Source organism: Schistocerca gregaria, chromosome 10 (genome assembly GCF_023897955.1).
Source record: "Schistocerca gregaria isolate iqSchGreg1 chromosome 10, iqSchGreg1.2, whole genome shotgun sequence".
NCBI classification, from domain to species: domain Eukaryota; kingdom Metazoa; phylum Arthropoda; class Insecta; order Orthoptera; family Acrididae; genus Schistocerca; species Schistocerca gregaria.
Window position 1 is genome coordinate 210378161 of NC_064929.1, and position 23852 is coordinate 210402012.

Genomic DNA, 23852 nt, shown 5'->3' on the forward strand with positions numbered 1-23852 from the left:
ATGGAGTTTCAATGAAGATCACAATTTGCAAAATTGTCCCCCGAACTGTTTGTGGCACTTTGGTTCTGAGTCAACAGGAAGGACTGAACCAGAGACTTCAAAAGTTCTGTGACAAGTTAGGCTGCAACTTCCTGGATTTGCGCCATATGGTTGAGAACTGTTGCGTCCCCCAAAATGGGTCAGGTGTGCACTGCACATCGGAGGCTCCCACTCAGGTAGCCGACTGTGTATGGGGTGCACACAAAACATTTTTAGATTAGATGGCTCTCCAACCAATCCAGATAACTACTGCTGTAGGAAACCGATAAATATAAGTGTAAGATTGAAATAAATGCCTCCCACAAGTGTCGGTATAAAAATCCTAATGGTAAACTGCTGAAGCATTTGCAACAAAGTGTCAAAGTTTGAAGCGCTCATGAAAAGCAGTGAAGCTCACGTAATATTAAAGTGCAGAAAGCTGGTTGAAACCTGAAATTGATAGCAGTGCAATTTTTGGGGAAAATTTAAGTGTATATCAAAAGGATAGCCAAATGGGTATAGAGGTGGTGTATTTGTCACAGTACAGAAGAAACTCAAATCCACCTGCATGTGGGATTGTTTGAGCAAGACTCAGTATCAGAGGTGGGCATAAAATAAATGGATCTTTCTATCGCCCAACAGACTCATCTCCTGATTAAACTGAAAACTTTAGAGAAAACCTCTGTTTAATAAATGCATTCTCTGAAAACTGCCTAGAACAGGCAGTTAGGAATCCCACTCATGATGGAAATATATAGAGTCTAATGGCAACAAACAGACATGACCTGTTTGAGGTTGTCCACACTAAAACCGGTATCAGTGACCATGACTTGGTTGTGGCAATAATGATTACCAAAGTACAATGGACAACTAAAACAAGCAGAAAGAAATATATGTTCAGTAAACTGGATAAAAAATCAGTAGTGTAATATCTAAATGAGGAACCTGAAACTTTCAGCACAAGGCAGGAGCATGTACAGGAACTCTGGCTCAAGTTAAAAAAAAAAAAAAAAAAAAAAAAAAAAAAAAAAAAAAAAAAAAAAAAAAAAAAAAATTAATTAGTTGACCATGCCGTGGGTACATACACACCCAATAGAACAGTTCATAACGGAAGGGAACCTCCATGGTATACAGACACTGTAATTAAACTTCTAAAGAAACACAGATTACTGCATAATATGCGTAAAACAAAGCATAGGGCTATAGATAGAGAGATGCTGAATGAAATACATTTGGCTGTCAAGAGAGCAATGGATGATACCTTCAATGAGTACCATATTGCCAAGTAATCTTTCACAGAACCCAAAGAAATTCTGGTAATATGTAAAGGCTGTTGGTGGGGCCAAAGTTAGTGTCCGGTCAATTGAGGATAACAAAACAAACACTGAAATGATTAGCTCCAGTTTCAAATGTTCCTTTACAAAGGAAAACTCAGGAGAATTATCCCAATTTCATCCTTGTACCACTGAAAATATGAATGAAATAAGTCAGTGTTGTTGAGAAACAGCTGAAATCGTTAAATTTGAACAAAGCTCCAAGATCCAATGGAATCCCTGTCACATTCTATATTGAATTCATGGCTGAATTAGCCCCTCTTGTAGCTGCAATCTATCGTAGATACCTCAAACAAAAACTCATGCCCAGTTCTTGGAGAAAGGCACAGGTCATACCCATCTACAAGAAGGGTAGTAGAAGTGATCCACAAAACTATCGTCCAATATCCTTGACACCGGTGTGTTGTAGAATCTTAGAAATATTCTGAGCTCAAACATGAGGTATCTTTAACAGAATGACCACCTCAATAACAACCAGCACAGATTTCGAAAACACCAATCTTGTGAAACCCAACTCGCACTTTCTTTGGATGACATACTGAGAGCTGCTTGATCAAGGCAATCAGGTAGATGCTGTATCTCTTGATTTCCAAAAAGGATTTGACACAATACCACACATACACTTATATCCAAAAGTATGATCATATGAAGTATCAAGTGAAATTTGTGACCCAAATGATCTGGCAGTAAACCCAAGAAGAATATCAACTTTGGGTGTGCCCCAGGGAAGTGTGTTGCCACCCTTGCCGTTCATGTTGTATATTAATGAACTTGCAGACAATATTAACAGTAAAATAAGGCTTTTGCAGATGATGCAGTTATCTATAATGAAGTACTATCTGAAAGGAGCTGCATAAATATTCAATCAGATCTGGATAAGATGCCAAAGTGGTGCAAAGATTGACAACTTGCTTTAAATGTTCAAAAATGTAAAACAAAAAACATAGTATCTTTTGCCTATCATATCAACGAGTCACTGTTGGAATCGGCCAACACATAAAAATAACTGCTTGCAAACATATGTATTGATATGAAGTGGAATGATCACATAGCTTCAGTCGGGGATAAAGCAGGCGGCAGACTTCGGTTTATTGCTGGAAGTGCAGTAAATCTACAGAGGAGATTGCTTACAAACCACTCGAGCACCCGGTTCTAGAGTACTGCTCAGGTGTGTAGGACCTGTACCATACACAACTAACAGGGGATTGAATGTATACAGAGAAGGGCAGCACGAATGGTCACAGGTGTGTTTAATCCATGTAAGAGAGATACTGAAGGAACTGAACTGGAAAACTCTTTAAGATAGATGTAAACTATCCCGAGAAAGTCTTTTGACAAAGTATCAAGAAGTGGCTTTAAATGATTACTCTATAAATATACTACAGACCCCTACATATCGCTCACATAGGGATCATGATCAAAAGAGAAGAATAATTGCTGCACGCACAGTGGCACCCAAATGAGCTTTCTTCCCACACTCCATATGTGAATGGAACGAAAAGAATCCCTAAAAACTGGTACAATAGGACATACCCTTTGCTATGCACTTCATGGTGGTTTGTGGAGTACAGATGTAGATGTAGACACAGTTTCTCAAGAAACATGTATTCATAGTTACCCTCAGAATGTTTTGATAGGTCAACGCATAAGTGTAGTTGTCACTAGCAAAATAAATTGTCCAGTTATGTAATCATATATTAAAATCCATCAATTGTTTTGAAAAATGTACTTACAACACACTAAACTGTGACACTCGAAATATCCAATTCGCTGTTACCGTGGTGGGTGGTCAATTAGCGACCCATTTCACACTGGTGTCTCCTAAAGTTGAGAAAAACTGTACCAATCCAAACGCAAGACAGTAGTTAAGGGAACAAGACCTGGCTGATTAAAAATTCTAAAATATGTGCATGTGGGTGGCTGGCAACTCAATAACAATTGGGGGCTCAACCGTGCAGTCAGAACTGACCGACTTCCTCTTGCCAGCTCTTTAGGTAAAAGGCCCGACAATTCACATGGAATTACATTGCGTGCTACAGTTGTTGTGGTCATCTGGACAGCGGGCTAGGTCTCCAGCCATGGAGAGGGTTGTCAGTATGTAAGCATACCAAACACATGCACCTGACATATACTGCACTGACAGTAATATTTCATGACTTTCACAAATCAGTGGAAGATTCTGCTGGAGGAATAAATGTGAGCATTGATTCCTTCTATTGGTGTGACAGGCACGACATTTGCACACCCAGATTGGTCGACTGTACCATCTACAATTCTTCGTTTAGCCCCTGCGACTACTCCCGTTCTCACCAATGTCACAATCCTCCTTTCCATTGTGTGTTTTGTTACAACCATTTCCTCTCAGTGTCAACGAGTACTCTTCAAGATAAATGAAATGAAGCATTTCAGTGAGAAGGTAGACAAATGGTTCAAATGGCTCTAAGCACTATGGGACTTAACTACTGAAGACATCAGTCCCGTAGAACTTAGAACTACTTAAACCTAACTAACCTAAACACACCACACACATCCATGCCCGAGGCAGGATTCGAACCTGCAACCATAGCGGTCGCGCGGTGTCAGACTGTAGCATCTAGAACCGCTCGGCCACTCCGGCCGGTGAAGGTAGACAGGTAGAGGCCTCTGCAACAGCCGCTCTCGCCAGTAAGCACATGCGACAGCACCAGGGTGTACCACATGCCACGAAGCCCAGAGCTTCACTAATGGCTGGGCAGATCGACAGCTGCCTCTATGAGGCACTCTCTCTCTCCTTCTCCTTCTTCTTCTTCTCCTCTCTCTTTTTTTCCCCCAGTTAGAGGCTTACACAAATGTAATAACCCCTTTCAAACAAGACTGCAGTGTAATATTTTTGTTGCAGAACCTCGTGAGGTGGCGGACTGCTGAAATATTGTCAAGTTGATTTTAAGATCTGGCAGTAAACCCAAGAAGAATATCAAACATTCTTATGCCAGGAAAGCCTAAACAGCCACATCACAATTTCAGATTGTACAGGCACATTTCACTTTGAAGGATGGTATCAGTCTTTTCACACGTTTGCCTTACCTCTTGTTTTGTCATGACTCTGAACTGACAATGTGTGAGTGCTGGTGGAGCATGAAAAATATGTACATTAGAAAGAATTAGCTTTTACTTAGCAGCCACAACACATCTCAGTTGTTTCAGTGCCCGCAAGGTCACATAAAAGTCTGCATTGAAGGCAGTGAAGTTGGTTGGTTGGCTTGGGGGATGGGACCAAACAAAGAGGTCATCAGTCCTTTCAGATTAGGGAAGGAAGTCAGCCGTGCCTTTTCAAAGGCACCATCCCAGTTGGTTGGTTGATTTAAAAGGGGGGAGGGACCAAACTGCAAGGTCATTAGTCCCTTGTTCCCAGTAGAACAATTAATTATCCATAAGAAATAAGAAAATAAAGAAGATGAACGGCACAATAACAGGAGAAAGGAAGAATCAGAAGAACAACAAAAGGACAACAAACACTAAAATGGACAAAACAGGACAAGAAAACCACATAGAGCGGAGAAACAGGGAGAGGAGATCAGAAACAAGAAAGCAGATTACCACGGATGGCTGACCTTGAGAATAAAAACAGGAGAAGCCAGACACTCTGCAACACATTAAAACCTCCACCCTAAAAGTCCTAGGGTGGAGGACACAGAGACACAAAGGACATGCACTACAACTCAGATCAAATGATAAAACCCACCTTCACGAATAAAACATAAAACTACAGCTGTTGTTGAGGCATTGTCACCCAACACTGAAGGTAGGGTGCTGGGAAAGTTAAAAGTGTGCCACAGAGCAGCTAAAAGTGGTCAGTCCAGCAAGAGGTGGACAACTGTCATTTGGGAGCCACAGCGACACTGAGGTGGGTGCTCACGACGGAGGAGGTAACCATGTGTGAGCCATGTATGGAAAATGCGGAGTCTGCAAAGGACAACTGATTCCCTGCGAGAGGGCCACAGGGAGACTTCCACACATTCTCAGTCTCCTTAATTACACAGAGTTTGTTGTTCATACTGTTATGCCACTCCCTCTCCCAAAGCCGAAAAACCTTGCGACGTAAGAGAAAATGCAGGTCAGTTTCAGAGATGCCCCATCTCCAGGAGCGGTTTCGCGTAGCATGTTTGGTCAGCCTGTCAGCAAGTTCGTTGCCTGAGATTCCGACGTGTCCTGGGGTCCACACAAATACCACTGAACGACTGCACCACTCCAGGGCAGACACGGACTCCTGGGTGCTCGCTACCAAAGAATGGTGAGGATAGCACTGGTCGATAGCTTGTAAGCTGCTCAGGGCGTCAGAATAGAGAAGAAATGACTCACCAGAAAAGAAGCAGACATACTGATGTCCACGGGATATGGCCACAAGGTCTGTAGTGAATACACTGCAGCCAGTGGGCAAGGAGTGCTGTTCAACATCACCTCTGTGGACGTAGGCGACCGAGCCGTCAGTGTAAACAATTTTAGAGCCCCAGAAGACGTCAAAAATCGAGAGGAAGTGACAGCGGAGAGCGGCGGGGTTCACGGAGTCCTAAGGGCCGTGCAAAAGGTCCAGACAAAGCTACCGCCGAGGTGTACACCATGCAGGTGTAAGTGAATGGGCCTCAAGTAGACGTGGTAAAGGGAAGGACTCCAGTTCAGAGAGAAGGGATCGCACGCGAATCGCAATTGCGAGTCCTGACCTGGGCCGCTGATGTGGGAGATGAATTGCTGTGGGTGGGAAAAGGAGAAAGTAATCCGGATGTTCAGGAGAACTATGAATGTGTGCAACATAACTGGCGAGCAGCTGTGCATGTTGGATCCGCAATGGAAGGACTCCAGCCTCCGCCATAACACTGGTCACTGGACTCGTTCTAAAAGCTCCCGTCGCTAAGCCAATGCCACAGTGGTGCACTGGGTCAAGGAAATGCAACATTGAGGGTGCCGCTAAACCATAAACGACACTCTCATAGTCAAGGGGGGATTGAACAAGGGCTCTGTAGAGCTGCACCAGTGTAGAACGATCTGCACCCCAGTTTGTGTTGCTCAGGCAGCGGAGGGCATTGAGGTGCTGCCAGCACTCCCGCTTAAGCTGACAAAGAAGAGGTAGCCAAGTCCATTGGGCATCAAAAACCAGTCCTAAGAATCGATTCGTCTCCACTACAGTAAGTGAATCGTCATTAAGATAAAGTTCTGGTTCCGGATGAACAGTACCATGCCGAAAGAAGTGCACGACACACGACTTCGCGACTGAAAACTGGAAGCCGTGGGCTAGAGCATGTCACTACACCTTGTGAATGGCTCCCTGTATGTGTCGCTCAGCAAGATCAGTACTGGAGGAGCAATACGAAATGAAGAATTCATCTGTACACAGAGAAAGTGAGATCGACGGCCCTACAGCTGCTGCTAGGCCGTTGATGACCAAAAAAATAGAGATAGACTCAATACGGAACCCTGCGGAACGCCATTCTCCTGAATACGGGGGGAACTATGGGAGACACCAACTTGGACACAGAAAATACGGAGCAGGCCCCAGATAGGCCACTCATGCATTGTGGCAAGGATATGATGTCACCAGGTCGTGTCATATGCTTTATGCAAGTCAAAAAAGATGGCAACCAGATGTTGGCGTCTGGAAAAGGCTGTTCGGATGGCGTCTGGAAAAGGCTGTTCGGATGGCAGACACAAGGGACACAAGATTATCAGTGGTAGAGTGTCCCTGGTAGAAGCTGCCTTGAGATGGAGCCAGTAGGCCAGTGACTCCATGACCCACCCCAACTGTCAACACACAATATGTTCCAGCAGCTTACAGAGAACACTGGTGAGGCTGAGGGGCTAGCTATCCACATCAAGTGGGTTTTTAGCAGGTTTTAACACTGGAATGATGGTGCCTCCCGCCATTGCAATGGAAAGATGTCATCCCACCAGATCCGGTTGAAGATGATGAGGATATGTCGCTTGTAGTCAGACAATAGATGTTTAATCATCTGAGTGTGGATCTGATCCGGCCCAGGACCTGTGTCAGGGCAATGTGCAAGGACACTGAGGAGCTCCCACTCTGTAAATGCGGCGTTATAGGGTTCGCTGTGGCGTGTAGTGAATGACAGGGCTTTCCTTTCCATCTGCCATTTGAGGGTGCGAAAGGCTGGAGGGTAGTTCTCCTACACAAGAGGCTCGAACATCGGTAGAGAGCACGCCACTGATGATAATGTTATGGACACCTGCTGGGGTCTGGTACCTAAAAAGATGTCTGATCTTCGTTCAGACTTGGAAGGTGTCGTATGGCACCCAATGGTCGACACGTACCTCTCCGAACACTCCTGTTTCCATTGTTTTATAAGCAGGCGAACATGGGCACGGAGCTGCCTAAAGGCTATTAGGCGCTCTAGGGAAGGGTGCCGCTTATGTCACTCTAGAGCTCATTGATGCTCTTTGCTTGCCTCTGCAACAGTCTTACACTGGGGGCATCCTAGAGGACGAGGGATCGCGTTTTCCACTGCACAAATTATCGTTGAAGTGAACTGCTCAATCACAAAATTGATGGCATCACGTGGGGGAGATTCAGTGGCGACAGCAGAGGTGAAGGCTACCCAGTCTGCCTTGTTTAAAGCCTGTCTGGGCAGGCATCTGTGGGCCTGATGCTGCAGCAGTGACAAGAAGATGGGGAAGTGGTCACTACCGAACAGGTCATCATGTGCTCTACAGTGCACAGACTGGAGAAAGTCCTGGGCTGCAAATTGATAAATCAATGGTTGAGTAACTATCATGAGCCACACTCAAATGTGTGGCGGCCTCAGTATTCAAAAGGCAAAGGTCGAGTTGGGACAGTAAATTTTCAACATCTCTGTCACGGCCAGTAAACATGGTGCTATTGATGTTATTGGCGTTAATATCTCCATAAGTAAAAAAGGTCTAGGCAGTTGATCAATCACTGCAGCCAATAAGTTCAGAGGTACCGCACTATCTGGAGGGAGATATATGTTGCTGACAGTTATTTCCTGCATCGCCTGTATCCTGACAGCCATAGCTCCAAGAGGAGTTTGAAGGGGCACATGTTCACTAGATACCGAGTCCAGGGTATAAACGAAAACTCCACCTGACATTCTATTATATTCGCTACAGTTCTAGTATTATCCCTTGTAGCCATGCAAGGCAGGGGCCCACATTGCCGGGAACCAGGTTTCCTGGAGGGCAATGCAGAAAGCAGGGGTAAAGCTTAAGAGCTGCCATAGCTCAGTCAGGCAGTTGAAAAATCGCCACAATTTCACTGGAGGATGACGTGATTGTGAGACCGGGAAGGCATGAAACACTCAATGAGGCAATCTACACCTCAGGGGCACCTGCTCACTGACATATTTCCTAAACAGGTTATACCGTATTTACTTGAATCTAAGCCACACCTGAAAAATGAGACTCTAAATAAAGGAAAAAAAAAAAAAATCCCGAATCTAAGCCGCACCTGAAATTTGAGACTCGAAATTCAAGGGGAGAGAAAAGTTTTAGGCCTCAGCTCCAAATCGAAATAAAGTTGGTCCATTGTAATATGAGACACAATTTAGGTTGAATGAATGACGATACCGCTACAGTAGTTTGGTTCGAGTCGTAAGCTTAGCAGTTAAGCATTACCAGGTAGCCATTGTTATGTGTCAGACGCTCCGTCTGTATTTATATGGGTACCCTTCCTTTTTCACGTGCTTCGTCTGGTTTGAACTGATTGCTTATTTTGCTTTGATCTGATAAGTGCCGTTTTCTTTGTTGTAGGTGTTTACATCACTCTAAGCTGAAAATGCATTACTGTACTGTGTCATGCATTGTTTGTCGCATTCTGATAGTGCACGTTTACGGCCTGTCACCGCTTGCGGCATGGCTTGCTTTTGTGCTGTTAAAATTTAAAAAAAGGGGGGAGAGAGAAAGAGAGGAATTGTCTCATTAGTGAAACAATGGCAAGAGACTGCTATTTGTTGTTACTTACACTGCTGCTTTCTTTGATAATGATCAACAAGAACCAAATAATAGACTGCATATGATAGAACATTTTCTGAATGAGAGCTAGGCGAAAATTTTTCTCCGTTTGAAAATCTTTGCGGCCGCTTCTTTAGTACAGCAAATTCTGCACAGAAATTAGACATCTTAGATTTAAAACTCTAGTCAGTTACCGTGCTTCATTTCTTACTATATCACTATTAGGCATAAGAATAATACGAATATAAAAATGACACGATATGTATATTCTTCCATGTTTGCTGTTGTCTCATTCTAGTTTCGTAGTTTATTAGGCAGACAGGATTCAAATGAGATAGCAGCAAACACGAAAGAATACATGGCAAAATGTTTATATTCATATTATTCTTATGGTGAAGAGAATACTGCATGTGAATTACATTTCATCAGGTTCCTATTAGCAACCATCTCTTCTCACAGGTAGGAAAAAATTCAGAACGTAGAGTTGGCCACATTGACAAACATCTCAAACAGTCTTGCCAGTCAGACTTTCGTAGTACATTGAAATTCTGCTACATTCAACGATGAACAATACGCAATTTGTAATTACTTTGTTGGACAATGTATGAAAATGCAGTGTTCGAAACTCAGGGCGGAGAAAAAAAATCTCGTCTTCCACCTTTTTTTTTTTTAATTTATTTACTGACACAGAGGTTTTGTTGCCAGTATTTATCTTTGTGCCTACAAAGCATGCCTGTGTAGAACTACATATATTCGACGGCAGAAGTTATTTGTGGCGTCACCTACCAACATTTTTCAGAAACTCCGCTTGCTTTGCACTCTAAGCTGCAGGCGGTTTTTTGGATTACAAAAACCGGAAAAAAGTGCAGCTTCGATTCAAGTAAATACGGTATCCATTGTGGCAGCATCCTGGAATTTGCCTGATGCAATTTAGGGAAATCATGGAGAACCTAAATGAGGATGGCCAGATCTGAATTTAAACTGTCATCCTCCCGAAAACAATGACAAGACAGTGAAGTCTTAAAGCAATTGGATGTTGACGGTACATTAGATGAAACAACAGAAATGCCATAAAATAATTCAAAATAGATCTAGTTGTGTAGCTTCTCCTGTATTGCATTAAATTTAAAATTACTCAGCTGATATTTTTGCACTACTGCCAGATTTGCTATGAATAGGACCAATTATATAATTAATTGTCATTTTTGTGCAAAACCTAAGAAGATTCAAAGGTAAATTTCATTCTCAAATGACAAAATATTCACTCAGAGTAGGAACAACATTAACATTTATTTTTAGGTACGCTTATTAACAATTATTATTGGATATTTACCTTTCCCACTAAGAATATTTCTGATACTGGGAGAACAAAAATTATTTAAAGATTCACAAAAGAGATCCAATCACTTAGCACAATTTGAAACCACTGATTTGATCAAACAAGATAACCAGGCCTATGAGAGTTCCAAACCATTCAGTATAAATAAATTATTCAGAAGCTGAATGAAGCAAAATACAGCATTGAGACAACTGCAGCAAGCACAGGAACCTGCTCTACAATATTCTTCGTTATGAAGATTTCTGGAAAATAGACTTATTTTCTGCCTATCAATCTTTTTTAATTATTGCCCGCTTCTGATCTGTTAAACAATATTTAAAAAAATATATATTATAAGTGGTTTCTAATCTTGTGTATTCTGTATTATATACACCTTAATCCTTTTCTATCTGATTACTATACAAAAGCTGTATTAACATACTACTTCTTGTAGGTACAAAGTACACTAATTAGCCTTAATGGATCTATCACTTTCACTGCCATTCACTAAACCCAAACTTAATATTTTAAAATGTGTAGAGAGCACTCAATAATATTACAGAATTAAAAACTGATCAAGAGCTCTTTCAAAATTTATTTTGGCAGCCTACCCAGCAATCCTATTCAGGTGCTGCAAGTTTTGCTGTTACGTGTACTCACTGCCTGGACTCCAACCAGACTGTGAGCTATTGTCAGTCTCACGCCACTATTTTCACCCAACTTTGATTTCCGATATCCACTGAATCCTCTGACGCTCTTTTGTTTTACGAAGAACGCACTAATACCCTGTAAAAATAAATTGGCGTTCCGAAGGGGTACTCATAGCAACATACTGAACAGGTAATGCAGCCAAACTCAAAAATCACTGAGAAAAAAGCTGAGACTGGAAAGATAGGTAGACTTCTCCGGAAACATGTCACCCAGTGTATTTTGCTCACTTCAACTACGACAAAAAGTATGTTTGTTGCAGGTGTGTACCACATTCCTTGCAACGATTTACGTAGGCCTATCAGAACAGTCAAGGAGAGAAATAAGGAATACAGTCTGCGACACACCTGACTAAACCAACCGAAGTGAATCAGCGGTCACAGAGCAGTGTCTTGAGTATAATTGTGAAATGAAATGAGAGCAATATCGTAGCGCAAATGCCAAGTTTCTGGGACAGCATAATTCTGGAGTCTATTGAAATTAAGATGTCAGAAAACTCAATAAACAGGAATGGAGTTCCAATTTAAATAATGCTTGGGATTCGGCACTTAGTTTATTAATACCTCAATGACCATCAGATCCATCAAAGTTGGAAAGCACTGAGGGAATCTGCATTTCAAGGAGTTATCAGTATGTGTTCTGAAAAAAAAAAAAAAGAGCATCAAAGGACAAATCAAACTTGGATACAAATAGCTGTGCAAGACCAATAATAGCTCACAGTTTGATCAGAGTCCAGGCGGCGAGTACACGTAGTAGCAGGACTCGCAGCAACTGAAGAAGACAAGTGGGCCGGTCGTCGAAATATTGTGCAGAAAATGTAGACAGCAACTAAGTTCTACATTGGGAAGCTATCTATTAATCAGTCATGCCGAGAAAACTAGAGAGATCATATTTTTATTTTATTTGACAGATCCGAAGATGGGTGACACTGCCTGAAATCAGTCAGTTTTAAATAATATAAACACAACTATTGATAAATGGAAAACAAATTTGTAATATCAATTAAGGATCCCTCCGAAAACAGTTGTGGAGCTGATGAAGATAAATGAGTAAACCTGTGGCACTGTTCTAGTCCTAGTCTAACATTTCGCCCTTAGACAAGCGAGGAGTTAATTAGCGAAACATAATAAAGTTTACAACTGATCATACCTCCACTGTGCAAAAACTTTCATACTGCACTCCAGTGCTAATTAGAATAGTTCTGAACAGGTTTCTGTTTCAAGCAAAATTCAGTGCTTGCTATATTCACAGTCCCAGTATGTGAGCACAACATTCCATTTAAGTTGTCATTACACAGCAATAGCAACCAGAGTACACATTTCTTTCTTTTGTTGTGTAGTACATACAATTTCACAAACAGAAAATGATATTTTAATCAGACCACATGTTCTGTTAGCGCAGTATTGTTTATTAAATTCATTTTGACCTGCAATACCAAGTACTTGTCGTAAATAACATTAAAGATTATATTTACATATCCTTCACAAAATAACAGCAGCCACAGGCACAAACTCCGATCAGTCACTCGCATATCCAATAAATGGTGATATAAGCTTCCAGCTCTCAAATTTGAAAGGCGCAGACACGATAAATGTATCGAGAAAATATTCTGCTCCTTTTTGTGACCCGGTTCCACACTAAATCTTTTGAAAAGTAACAGTATAGACTGCCGAAAAATAAACCATATGTTCACAATAAAATTGACAATGAGCCAAGTTTCTACTTAGCAGCACCATTGGAACTTATTTAGAGTGAATGTAACAGACACTTTGCATGTACAGGCACAGTGAATACAACACATGAACTGAAACAATTAGAGATCAAAGTTTCACCATATAGGTGCGGTTCCGCACCGTACGGAAGATAGGCCTGTCAGAGATTCCTGTGGATCGCCAGGCCACCACCGCGACAATCACAGCAATCAGCACCGAGAAGAACTGTATTACCTCATCTCCGACACCTTCAATAAGAGGCATCTTGCTGTCACAGCCTTCTACCTGTCGAGCAAAACAAAAACACGTTAATTACAATGGAAAGTTCTGGCTTTATATAAAAGCTTTAGGAGTAAAGAAGACTTATCACCAAAAAGCAGAAGTGTCAAGTCATCAACACGTGTACACAAAAATAAGAAAAACTTGCCAGCTTTTGGAATGTGCACATTGTTGAACTTTGTATTGGCAGGCACATGGTACGCACTTGTCAGAGCCACTGGGGAGCAGTGAACGATGAAGGTGAAGAAGAGACGTGAATTAGGAGGAGGTAATAGGACAGAACAGGAAAAAAGCTGTTTGGTGGAGGATGTGACGGCAGTGGGCTAATGAAGATAAGCGTCCAGGACAGTTATGGATAGAAAGGATGTGTTGTGAGGACAACTCCCATCTTCATAGTACAGAAAAGCTGGTGTTGGAGGGAAGGATCCAGTTGGCTGATAAGGAGCCACTGGAAATGAACTCGCTGTGCCCAGCTGCAAGTTGTAGTACTGGGTGGTCAAGTTTTTTCTCAGCCACAGTTTGGCAGTGTCAATTCATTCTGGTGGCCAGCTGGTTGGTTGTCATACTGACAATAAAAGCTGTGCAAAGATTGCAGCAGAGATAGTATATTACAAGGCTGCTGTCACAGGTGACCCGGCCTCTGATGGGGCAGGATAAGCCTGTGACAGGACTGGAGTAGGAGGTGTCGTACGGGTTGATTTGGGAGGTCTTGCATCTGTCTTCCACAGGGCTATAACCCCTGTGGCACGAAGTTGGGAGTGGCATAGAAAATGATGTTGTGTAGGTTGGGTGGGCACTGGAACGCCACTTTTGAGAAGGGTGGGAAGAATCTTGGATACAATGGTCTGTCATTTTATGGCATGACAACAGATAATCAGAACACTGTTGAAGTATACAGACCACTTGTTCAACTCCAGGCTGATACTGAGTGATGAGAGGGTGAGCTCCTTTGTCACTGATTCTTGGGGTGGTGGAAGGGTTGGGTATGTGTGAGGATATGGCACGTAAAGTCTTTAAAGGTTCTCACGAGACCTTCTGCATACTGGGAAAGGGAGTCCTCATCACTGCAGACACGCCTGTACGAGAGGGATTTTTTCGGTGTTCGGGGGGATGACAGTTGTCAAAATGGAGATAGTGTTGGTGGTTAATGAGTTTAATGTGGGCAGCGGTGTGAATGGGGACATCAGAGGGGTTGAGGTGAATTATACATATGGAAGTCATCTTTGCAACACATCCTTCGCGTCCATAACCCTCCTGGCCTCAATCCTCATTAAGCCACATTCCCCACACCCAACAGTTTCCTCTTCCTCTCTCCCATTACCCACACCCAATTCACACCTCCCCTTCACCCTTTATCATGCGCTGCTCGCCATCACCGCTGAGCAAACCAGCTGCCTGTTTCTTGAGCTGCTAGCCACCTCCCCCCAATGCCCTTTCCTGCCTCCTGCCAGCATCACCCATGTCCACCAGTGAAACTGCAATTCTGGTCTTGTGAATGATGCCGGCACTGTGCAGGGGCACAAAAGTGTGTGTGTTTTGTGCACATATTTGTACTTTAGCTAACAAGTATTTTTCTTTCTTTGTATCGCCAAGCCGATGCTTCTGCTTTTTGGTGAGTGGCCAGCTCTACTCCTACATTATTTACAAAACACTATAGTGAACAGTGGTCTATGCAACTTGAATATGGTGAACAAAAGCCACTTTTAAACAACACTGACTGAAGCTATATAATACAAATATTTATTTGCTGTCTTGCTGAACTAGTATCAAGCACAACATGTATCTTCAGTCAAACAATCAGAAATATTTGTACTGCATAAGAACACTGATCCCTCCCAGGAGATGTAAGATAATACTGTGTCATGCCGCCTCTAGCCCTGATAATGGCTTCAATTTGATGAGAAAGGGGCTTCACAGCTTTTTTCAGGTCTGCCATATTTGGCCGAAGTTACTCATCAATGATTAGATTTGGAAGAGCTATCAAGAAGTGAGGATTTTGATTACTATGTTTCACCGGCTGTTACAAATATTCCCAGACATTTTTCCACAGGCTTAAATTGGGGGATTTAGCTGGCCAGTCCGGGTGGAATAGGATGCCCGAGTGTTTATCAAAAGGAAATGTATGCATGCAGTGCAGCCCTGTGTGCACAAATGCTGTTACCTCTGAAGATGGGGGTGTCCATAGTGTACTAATCAAGAAGGAGCAATACTAATGCTGGCAACATTGCTACAACTTGCAAGTGCTGCCAAGTGTTGGTATTTTAGTGATTAAAAATCTACTGTAAAAGTGGTACTCAGAAGACTAGTTTTACTGTATCTGCAACTGCAGTAGTGAGTTTAGTACATTGTTTATGTTACTAGCCAAACAGTGATAACAGTACTTTCTTACGTGCTATCTCTACAGACAAAACGCAAGCTTTTACTCAACTCAGAGGATAAAAATAACACACTGTGGGCATCAGTGCTAAGTAATCTTCCTGGTAAAAAAAGTCACAAAGGACACATTTGGAAAGTACCACAGAATAATGAGAAATGGTTGACAGGGGGCAAGGCCGCTTACATTTCCTTTGTCTCGGATGTTGTGAAGCAACTAGTCTTGTATAGATATCTGCAAGCCTTTGGTGCGGCAGTAACTGTTCCACAATCATGGAGAAAGAGCAGCTACTCTTAAATCTGTTCTCACAGTAACATGGGCAGAATTAGAAGAGTTGTGTGCTGCAATTGACAATGAAGTTAAGACTGGATTGTTGTAAAACCAACCAGATCGGGGCACATGCTCAAGAGATGTCGCAATTCTGTAGCATCACTGCTTTGGGGACAGAGACAGCAGAGAACCCAAGGAGCTCAGGAACACACTGAAAAGACTTAGAGGCACATGCCGAAACCCCTTGAGTAAGTAGTGTTTTTAAGCCAAGTACATTCAATGATGTCACCTGTGATTTGGGCTCTCTGGGGGAAGATCTTGGTAAAGATGATGATGTACTGATTATTTCTGGGAACTGTTTGAACCATTACCTCAACTACACAAGTGAGAACAACATCAGGCATATTCTGGGAATACTCCTCACACAAGTGTAAGATTGTGTCATAGTTTGGTGGTACCATAAGCCCAGCACCAAGCAACCCACTGAACTAGTAAATGCAGAACTTCAGCAGTCGCCCGACTGACTGGGACCTTCACACACAGATGTGATGGTGGGTCACTCTTTACATAATCACAACACATACTGAACAGTCCAAGTATGTATGTTTCAGGTTAGAGGTTATTTGAACAACTAATTGGTAGAAGCAATCAGTGTAATTTTCAATATTTTCACAGGGATTTTTTTTTTAGGGCAAATGTTTCCAATAGATATAGCTGTTGAAGAACTAAGAGATATAGTTGCAGCAATAAAGGGAAAAACAAATGACTATGTCTCGCATCGTAAAGAGTTTAAAAATCGTAACACACCTGGACATTTCCATCGAAACATAAGTAGCTTGTTCAGTAAGAAAAAAAAAGAGCTTCTCAATCAATATAAGACAGTTAAATAAGGGCTACACCTAACAGAACATCATCTGGAAGTCACAGAATTTGAACAGATGCACATTGCTGTAGGACCAATAAGAGGAAAAGGGAAGCGGCTATATACAAGGAAAGTGAAATACAGTCCCAGGCCAAAGAATTCAGTGTACTGAAAAGCAATTTTAATGCAGTACTTCAGTGATAAGACCTGGAAATATACAAGGTAACAGATCTGCCGCTCTATAGGCCCTCAGCAGGAAATGTTTTAAACTCCAGTAAGTAATAAGATGATGTACTAATAATATTTAATACAAATAACGAAGAAGTGACTGTATGTGAAGATTTCAAAAAATTAGAGTTCATCTCATATGGTTCTCAAGTGAAAATACACAGTTCAAACCTGGTCTTGGTACAAATTTTCATTCATCTCTTCAGTCTGCATATATACATCGGATAGTTCCGATCAAGGGCACCTAAGTTACTGATGTGCACCTTTAGTTTGACTTTCCCAGTAACAGCAATTTACGTATAAATTCAACATTCTTTAATTAAATAATGCGAACCCCATAGTAAATGGTTTATCTGACTATGATGGCAGCAATAATACATCACCATAAGTTAAGTTTAAGTAAGCACAGAAAAGGAAATTTTCACATAAATGTAAATGCTGACCCAGTTACATTATTCACAGAGAGTTTACAGAGAAGTTTGCCAAGATTACACAGCAGATGAGAAATTTAATTCTTTCCTAAAAAAATATACTCACAAACATATGAATTCGGTTTTCCTTCAACAAACACGGCCACTCACAGTGGAAGCAAGCAAGGGAAAAAGTGTGGCAAACATTTGTGATCAAAAAAGTGGAGACAGAGCTTTACAAAGAGGTGACAAAAGTCATGGGATAGTGATATGTACATATACAGGTGGTGGTAGAATCACATACACAAGATATAAAAAGGCAGTACATTGGTAGAGCTCTCATTCGTACTTTGGTGATTAATGTGAAAAGGCTTCCAATGTGATTATGGCTGCACAATGAGAATTAAAAGACGTTCAATACTGAATGCTAGTTGGAACTAGATGCACAGGACATTTCATTTCAGAACAGTTGGAGAATTCAATATTCCAAGGTCCACAGTGTCAAGAGTGCGCCAAGGATACCACATTTCAGGCATTACTTCTCACCACGGACAACACAGTGGCCAACAGTCTTCACTTAACAACAGAGAACAGCGGTGTTTGTGCGGAGTTGTCAGCGCTAACAGACAAGTAACACTGCACAAAACAACCACAGAAATCAATGCGAGACATATGACGAACATATCTGTTAGGATAGTTCAGAGAAATTTTGCATTAATGGGCTATGGCAGCAGATGACCAATGCAAGTGCCTTTGCTAACAGCACATCACCTGCAGTGTCTCTCTGGGCTCATTATCTTACTAGTTGCACTCTACACGACTGGAAAGGCGTGATCAGATGAGTCGTGATTTCAGTTGGGGAGAGCTGATGCTATAGTTCATGTGTGGTGCACACCCCATGGAGCCATGGACCCAAGTTGTCAAGTGCTTGAGGTATACAGTCAAAGGCTTCGTTGAGGTCACACAGTACAACAGATAACAAATCCTTATTTTAAAATTCAGTTAGCATCTGCTTAACAACTTTAGTTACAGCAGTATTCAAAATATAAATCTTGTTGTACATTAGAAATTAAAAGATTTAGAAAAAACTGGAACAATAGAAATTGGTCATTAGTTTTCCAGCACATGCACATCTCCTTTTTTTTAAAGATAGATACTATTTAGAGCAGTTTTAACTGGACCAGGAAAAAATGAAAGAAAGCAACTGCTGATAAAAAAAATACATTTTATTACATAAATTAATTTGAGAACCAATAACAGTCCACAGTTCTGGAGTTGGAGAACCCTGAAATCTTGAACGTTCTGTGTCACTCGGCACGAAGAAGATCTAATGCAGAAATTCCGTTTGTCTTGATTTTGTTTTTCAGCTCACTCACTGAGGTTAGAAAGTAATCACTCACTTCCAGTGGGGCCAGCAGTATATCTGTAGGGCTATGCAAATTTGGAAATCTTCTTGTTTGGTAATGTCCCATGCTGCTTTGAAGCGGTTTGAACCACCTTCTGCGTGAAGTTCGAGAGCAAGGTATTTCACCAGGGCCAAATTTATTTATTACAATTTAAATAAGCTCTATCAGTAGTGTCTTCCAGTTGCATACAAGAATTTTTAAATATTATGCACAGCTTGAGTATCTCAACTCTATTGAGGGCCAGATCATGTGTATATCATATAACATTTTGTCTTTCATTTTATGCTTGGGGATATTTTTGATTAATGATGAACGTGAGTACCATAACTCAGAGAGTTTGGTTCAAGAAATTATCAAAAACTGAGACCCAATTGACATCATGTAACATGTCAATAAATACATTAATATATTTGGCTTTCTTCTCTCTTATCCGCTTAACATTAGAATTGGCTGATCCATCTGCCTTACACAATTGTTCACAGCAGAATGTTAAAAATTAAATGTACGTTGTCTGCTGCAGCTCCATATGCAAAGCTGACATCATACATACCTCTTCAAAAATTATTAGTCGTATCCAAGCAAACATTATTTCATGAGGCTATAGTTTGCACAATGTAAATTCAATTAAACCTATCTTAAGACACTAAAAAAATATTATTGTAATACATACATCACCACCAGCCACTGGAACATTGAAATCATAATACACAATGCAGAAATTGTTTGATACACATCTAGCCATATGTGGCAGGAGGAGGAGAAACAAATACTTCGACACAACAAAAAATGTCAATCAAGTTTAATAAAAACAATCGCTTTACAGGGCACACCGAGGAAAAAATATGGCACTAAGAAGAAAATTGGAACTGAGATAAAACGTGACATTTAATTTTCAAAATGAACGAAAAATACAATAATACTGTGGTAATATTTAATTTGCAATACATATTTACAGCTCATACAATGTCTCTGTCTCTCTAGTCATTGACAAGATACGTAACTAGGGAAAGCAATACGGGAGGCGGATTACACGAACTACGGACGGAATCGCAAGTGGTATCTATTTAAATAGTCCTATAATTCAATTTCACATTGGTACTCCAACACAAAGAAAAAAAGCTATCAAATAGAAATTTTCTTAGTGTTCCTGAAGTGACGGCCTTGGGAAATAACCAAGGCAATTTATTTGTATGACAAGCCCCAGGCAATCAATTTTTTTCTCTCTATACCTTCGAAAGTTTGCATTCAAACGCACAACTATACAATGCCATGTCTTACAAAATACCACTACGAAGACTGGATACATACCTTTAATAATGCAATTAAGCGCTTTCTATCCACTGATGACTGCAACTGACAGTCCGATTTCTGAACTTTTCAAAAACAACCAAATCGTATTTCAACTATCACATTTATCAACAGCACTCAACAACGTTCAAAACACTCACAAAGACAACAAACACAAATAATAACATAGTTCCTCCCTACATTTATCTTTCAAAACCCAGAACCCCCTTCTATGCAAACGAGCAAAGATTTTATTTAAAATTGTAATCGAATATGCGATCTCATACTACAAAGCAAGTCCGCCAAGCTTCCAGGCCTTGACATATCCATCTAAACATTGGATTACTAAATGCACCACGAATTTAAAACTAATTTTTCCTAGAATTTGAAAATATGTAATGGACTAGGATATCCAATAATGAACCAAAAGTATCCCAATTTAATTATTCCTTCTTAAGTTTCCTGATAACCTGACACATATTTATTATATCTGAATCATTAAATGTTACTTAACCTTGCAGTTGCGCATTTAAATAAAAAATCCAGCCAATATAAGTTCCAATAAGAAACTTTCAGCTAAGTATGGCTCTGTATGAAGCATACCATTAAGCCGGAGACTTCAATATGACAACACAGTGCAGCAGTCAAATACGCCAAACAGACGGCAGGAGACAATTTCACATGAAAACCAAGCTGTTTTCCTCCCTAACACATACAGTTGTGTGTTTAACACATACCCACAAGAACAAATCACTGATATCTTCCTATTCAATAACGACGAATGTAATTTTAATAAGTTTCGAAAATTCTGAAACTCGACAGTGGAGCTTTGTGCACAGTGCAGAAATTTATATTGCAAGACAGGACGTCTCATATTCTCATATAAAGGGGGTCCCAGGAGATCCCGGGTTCGAGTCCCGGTCAGGGCATACATTTTCAACTGTCCCCGTTGGTATTTAGGTCTGGATTTCATTGTAATTGTCACTGCCAATATCACTGGAACCACAGCAGATATTGACAATCGGCTTTCACGGGTATGAATGTATGGCAGGGGCTCTCGAAAGTAAATACTATAAGACATTCTAAACTCTGTGCAAATATTGGTTTCAATTCAAACTTCTGTTTCTCTCTTTTTTTTTTGTAATGGACACCCAATGTTGTTCTATTCAATCAAAAACATCAGAAATCACAATAGTAATGGCGTTGGTTGCATCGACAAAACGTCGATTACGTTCGGAGAGACTGGAACGCGAAGTTGACGAGTGAAATGAACGAAACGCGCCGCTGTTGCAGTTGCCGAGTTGCAAACGTCACCCACACGTCGCTCGTAATGGCGATGTGATTGACTTATTGCAATGCTTCAAACTCTGTACCTACATATTGCTACGTACACTGTTAGTACATGACCTGAGAAACATATGGATGCCCAGTCACTCACAATGAAAACAAGGATATGATTTTCTCATATGTGCTTTATTGAACTGTTTGACTGAACTACACTCTACATAATGGCAATGAAATACCGATAACTATTGGCCAGATTAAACAAAATTAATGGGTGTCAAATGGTTGCACAGAGGGATACATGCTATTTGTATGTAGTTGTACATCAATTACACAATGGTACATGCTATGTACAATAGCATATCATTCAATATCTTTAGCGACTGGGCCAGAATTCAACTGTTGCAGATGGTGCAACACATACATAAATGTAAATTAGTAACAACAACAAAACAAACATACATCTTCCTTGTAATACACAAAATGTGCAACCACATGTCTCACAGCTAAAATACTACAGCATATATTCGAAGAGATCATCATTTGCTTGGCAGCACCAATGCACATGCTCCGTCACTGATCCACTCATGGCTCTCAGTGTTTATGGGATTATTGCAGCCTATACAGCGGTAATATGTCCTTTCATGTTGGCCACTATCGTCGTGACCTGCTGATACACCACATATTTCACAAGTACCGAGAGAATAGATCCACGATGGTGAGGTCCGACGACCGTGCTGGAAATCATTCATTGGAACTGCCCCGGCTAATCAATCAGTGTGGGAATTGTTGGTTTAGCGCCTGTGCGCGCCACCATGGCATTATGTGCAAGGGATCCATGATGCTGATAACACATGATTTGATGCAAATGAATGGGTAGGTCTTTCATCAGTCCAGGTAAGGTACATCTCAGGAACCGCTCGTACTGTCAACCATTAAGAGTGCCATCAATGAAATATGGAATAGTGGTGTGATGTCCTACAATACCACAACATACACTGACACACCACTGATGTTGATGTTCAACCCGGCGAATCCAGTATGCGTTTCCTGGAGACCAGTAGTGCAAATTGTGTAATTTGACATTCCCATGGTGTGTAAACATGGCTTCATCAGTGAGCAATACCCTAAGCATGAGGTCATGGCCTTGCCTCAGAACCCACTGTGAGAATTCTGTAATTGTGGACGTCGTTCCCATGGGAGTCCTGATGTAACACCATGTAGTGTGTGTGGCATTTACACCTGTGCAGAGTACACATTGTGCTTGTTCGAGGGATTCCCATCTGTCTCCCCATTTCATGAATACTTGCATGAGGGTTTACCGTAGTGGCTGCTTCATGTGTTTCGCCTCTGCTCCACATCCACATTCATGGGACAACCACCCTGTCACACCAAGCCTTCTAACAATATTCATGAAGGTAGGGTCAGTTGAATGACGTCTATTAGAGAAACACTGGGCATTAATACGTGCTGTACATGTGCCACATTTTGGTAACATTTTCCATACAGTAATATCATGTCAACCATTTCAAATGCCTAGAACAGATGGACAGGTAAATTAATATCCGATTACAACAATAATTCGAATTGCAGTAGTGTACAGCACACTGGTCTCAGGTACCTGTACATACAGCAACCTTCTTTCTAGTGAGCCTTCCCACACACAAAGTGCTGGTTGTGGCCTATTCCTATACACAGCTGCAGAGGCAAGGGGTTTACCTGGGTGCTGTAACAGGAAGGTGTGCTCAGGCCGGTACTATTCTGTTGTCTGCACATAGATAAACGCAACACACAACAAGGGACACCATTATGTACATATCAATGTTTGTGGCAGGAGTCCCTATTATTACTATTGGCCCTCATGATAACAGTGGAAGAAAGAATACATATTCAATCAGATCGCGATTACGACTAACGTGTGGGCCACGCTTGCATCACAAGAAGTGCGATAGCGGCGTGTTTCGTTCGTTTCATACGTCAACTTAGAGTTCCAATTTCTCAAGATGTAATTGACGTATTGCGATGCAACCAACGCCGTTATTATCGTGATTTCTCGTGTTATTGATTGCGTATAGAATAATATGAACTGTGCAATAAAAATACAGAAGTTTATGTTAAACAAATATAAGCAAAGAATTCAGAATGTCTCATAGTGTTTACTTTCGTGGGCCCCAACTGTACACTCATACCTGTAAATCCGTTTTTCAATACCTATTGTGGCTCCAGAGATATTAGCGGTGAAAAGTTTAGGTGGGATAGGAAAAGGGAGAGAAGGAAACATAGTAGGTGAATATGGATTGGGGCTAAGAAATGAAAGAGGAAGCCGCCTAGTAGAATTTTGTACAGAGCACAACTTAGTCATAGGTAACACTTGGTTTAAGAATCATGAAAGAAGGTTGTATACGT

General features: G+C 41.2%; 1 protein-coding gene across 2 annotated transcripts in view; it reads right to left on the bottom strand.

The window, feature by feature from the left end:
• LOC126293351 (transmembrane and ubiquitin-like domain-containing protein 1) overlaps positions 1-20445 on the bottom strand; it is a 48224-nt gene extending 27779 nt beyond the window's left edge. The window contains exons 1-2 of one of the 2 annotated variants that reach the window (XM_049986545.1): positions 20184-20445; positions 13167-13331 (exon numbers count right to left, since the gene is read on the bottom strand). In XM_049986545.1, the coding sequence (XP_049842502.1) occupies positions 13167-13310 (144 nt within the window). In that variant the 5' untranslated portion in view covers positions 13311-13331; positions 20184-20445. The remainder of the gene's footprint in view (positions 1-13166; positions 13332-20183) is intronic. The other variant, XM_049986546.1, reaches the window with a different exon arrangement.
• Positions 20446-23852: the final 3407 nt, after the last annotated feature.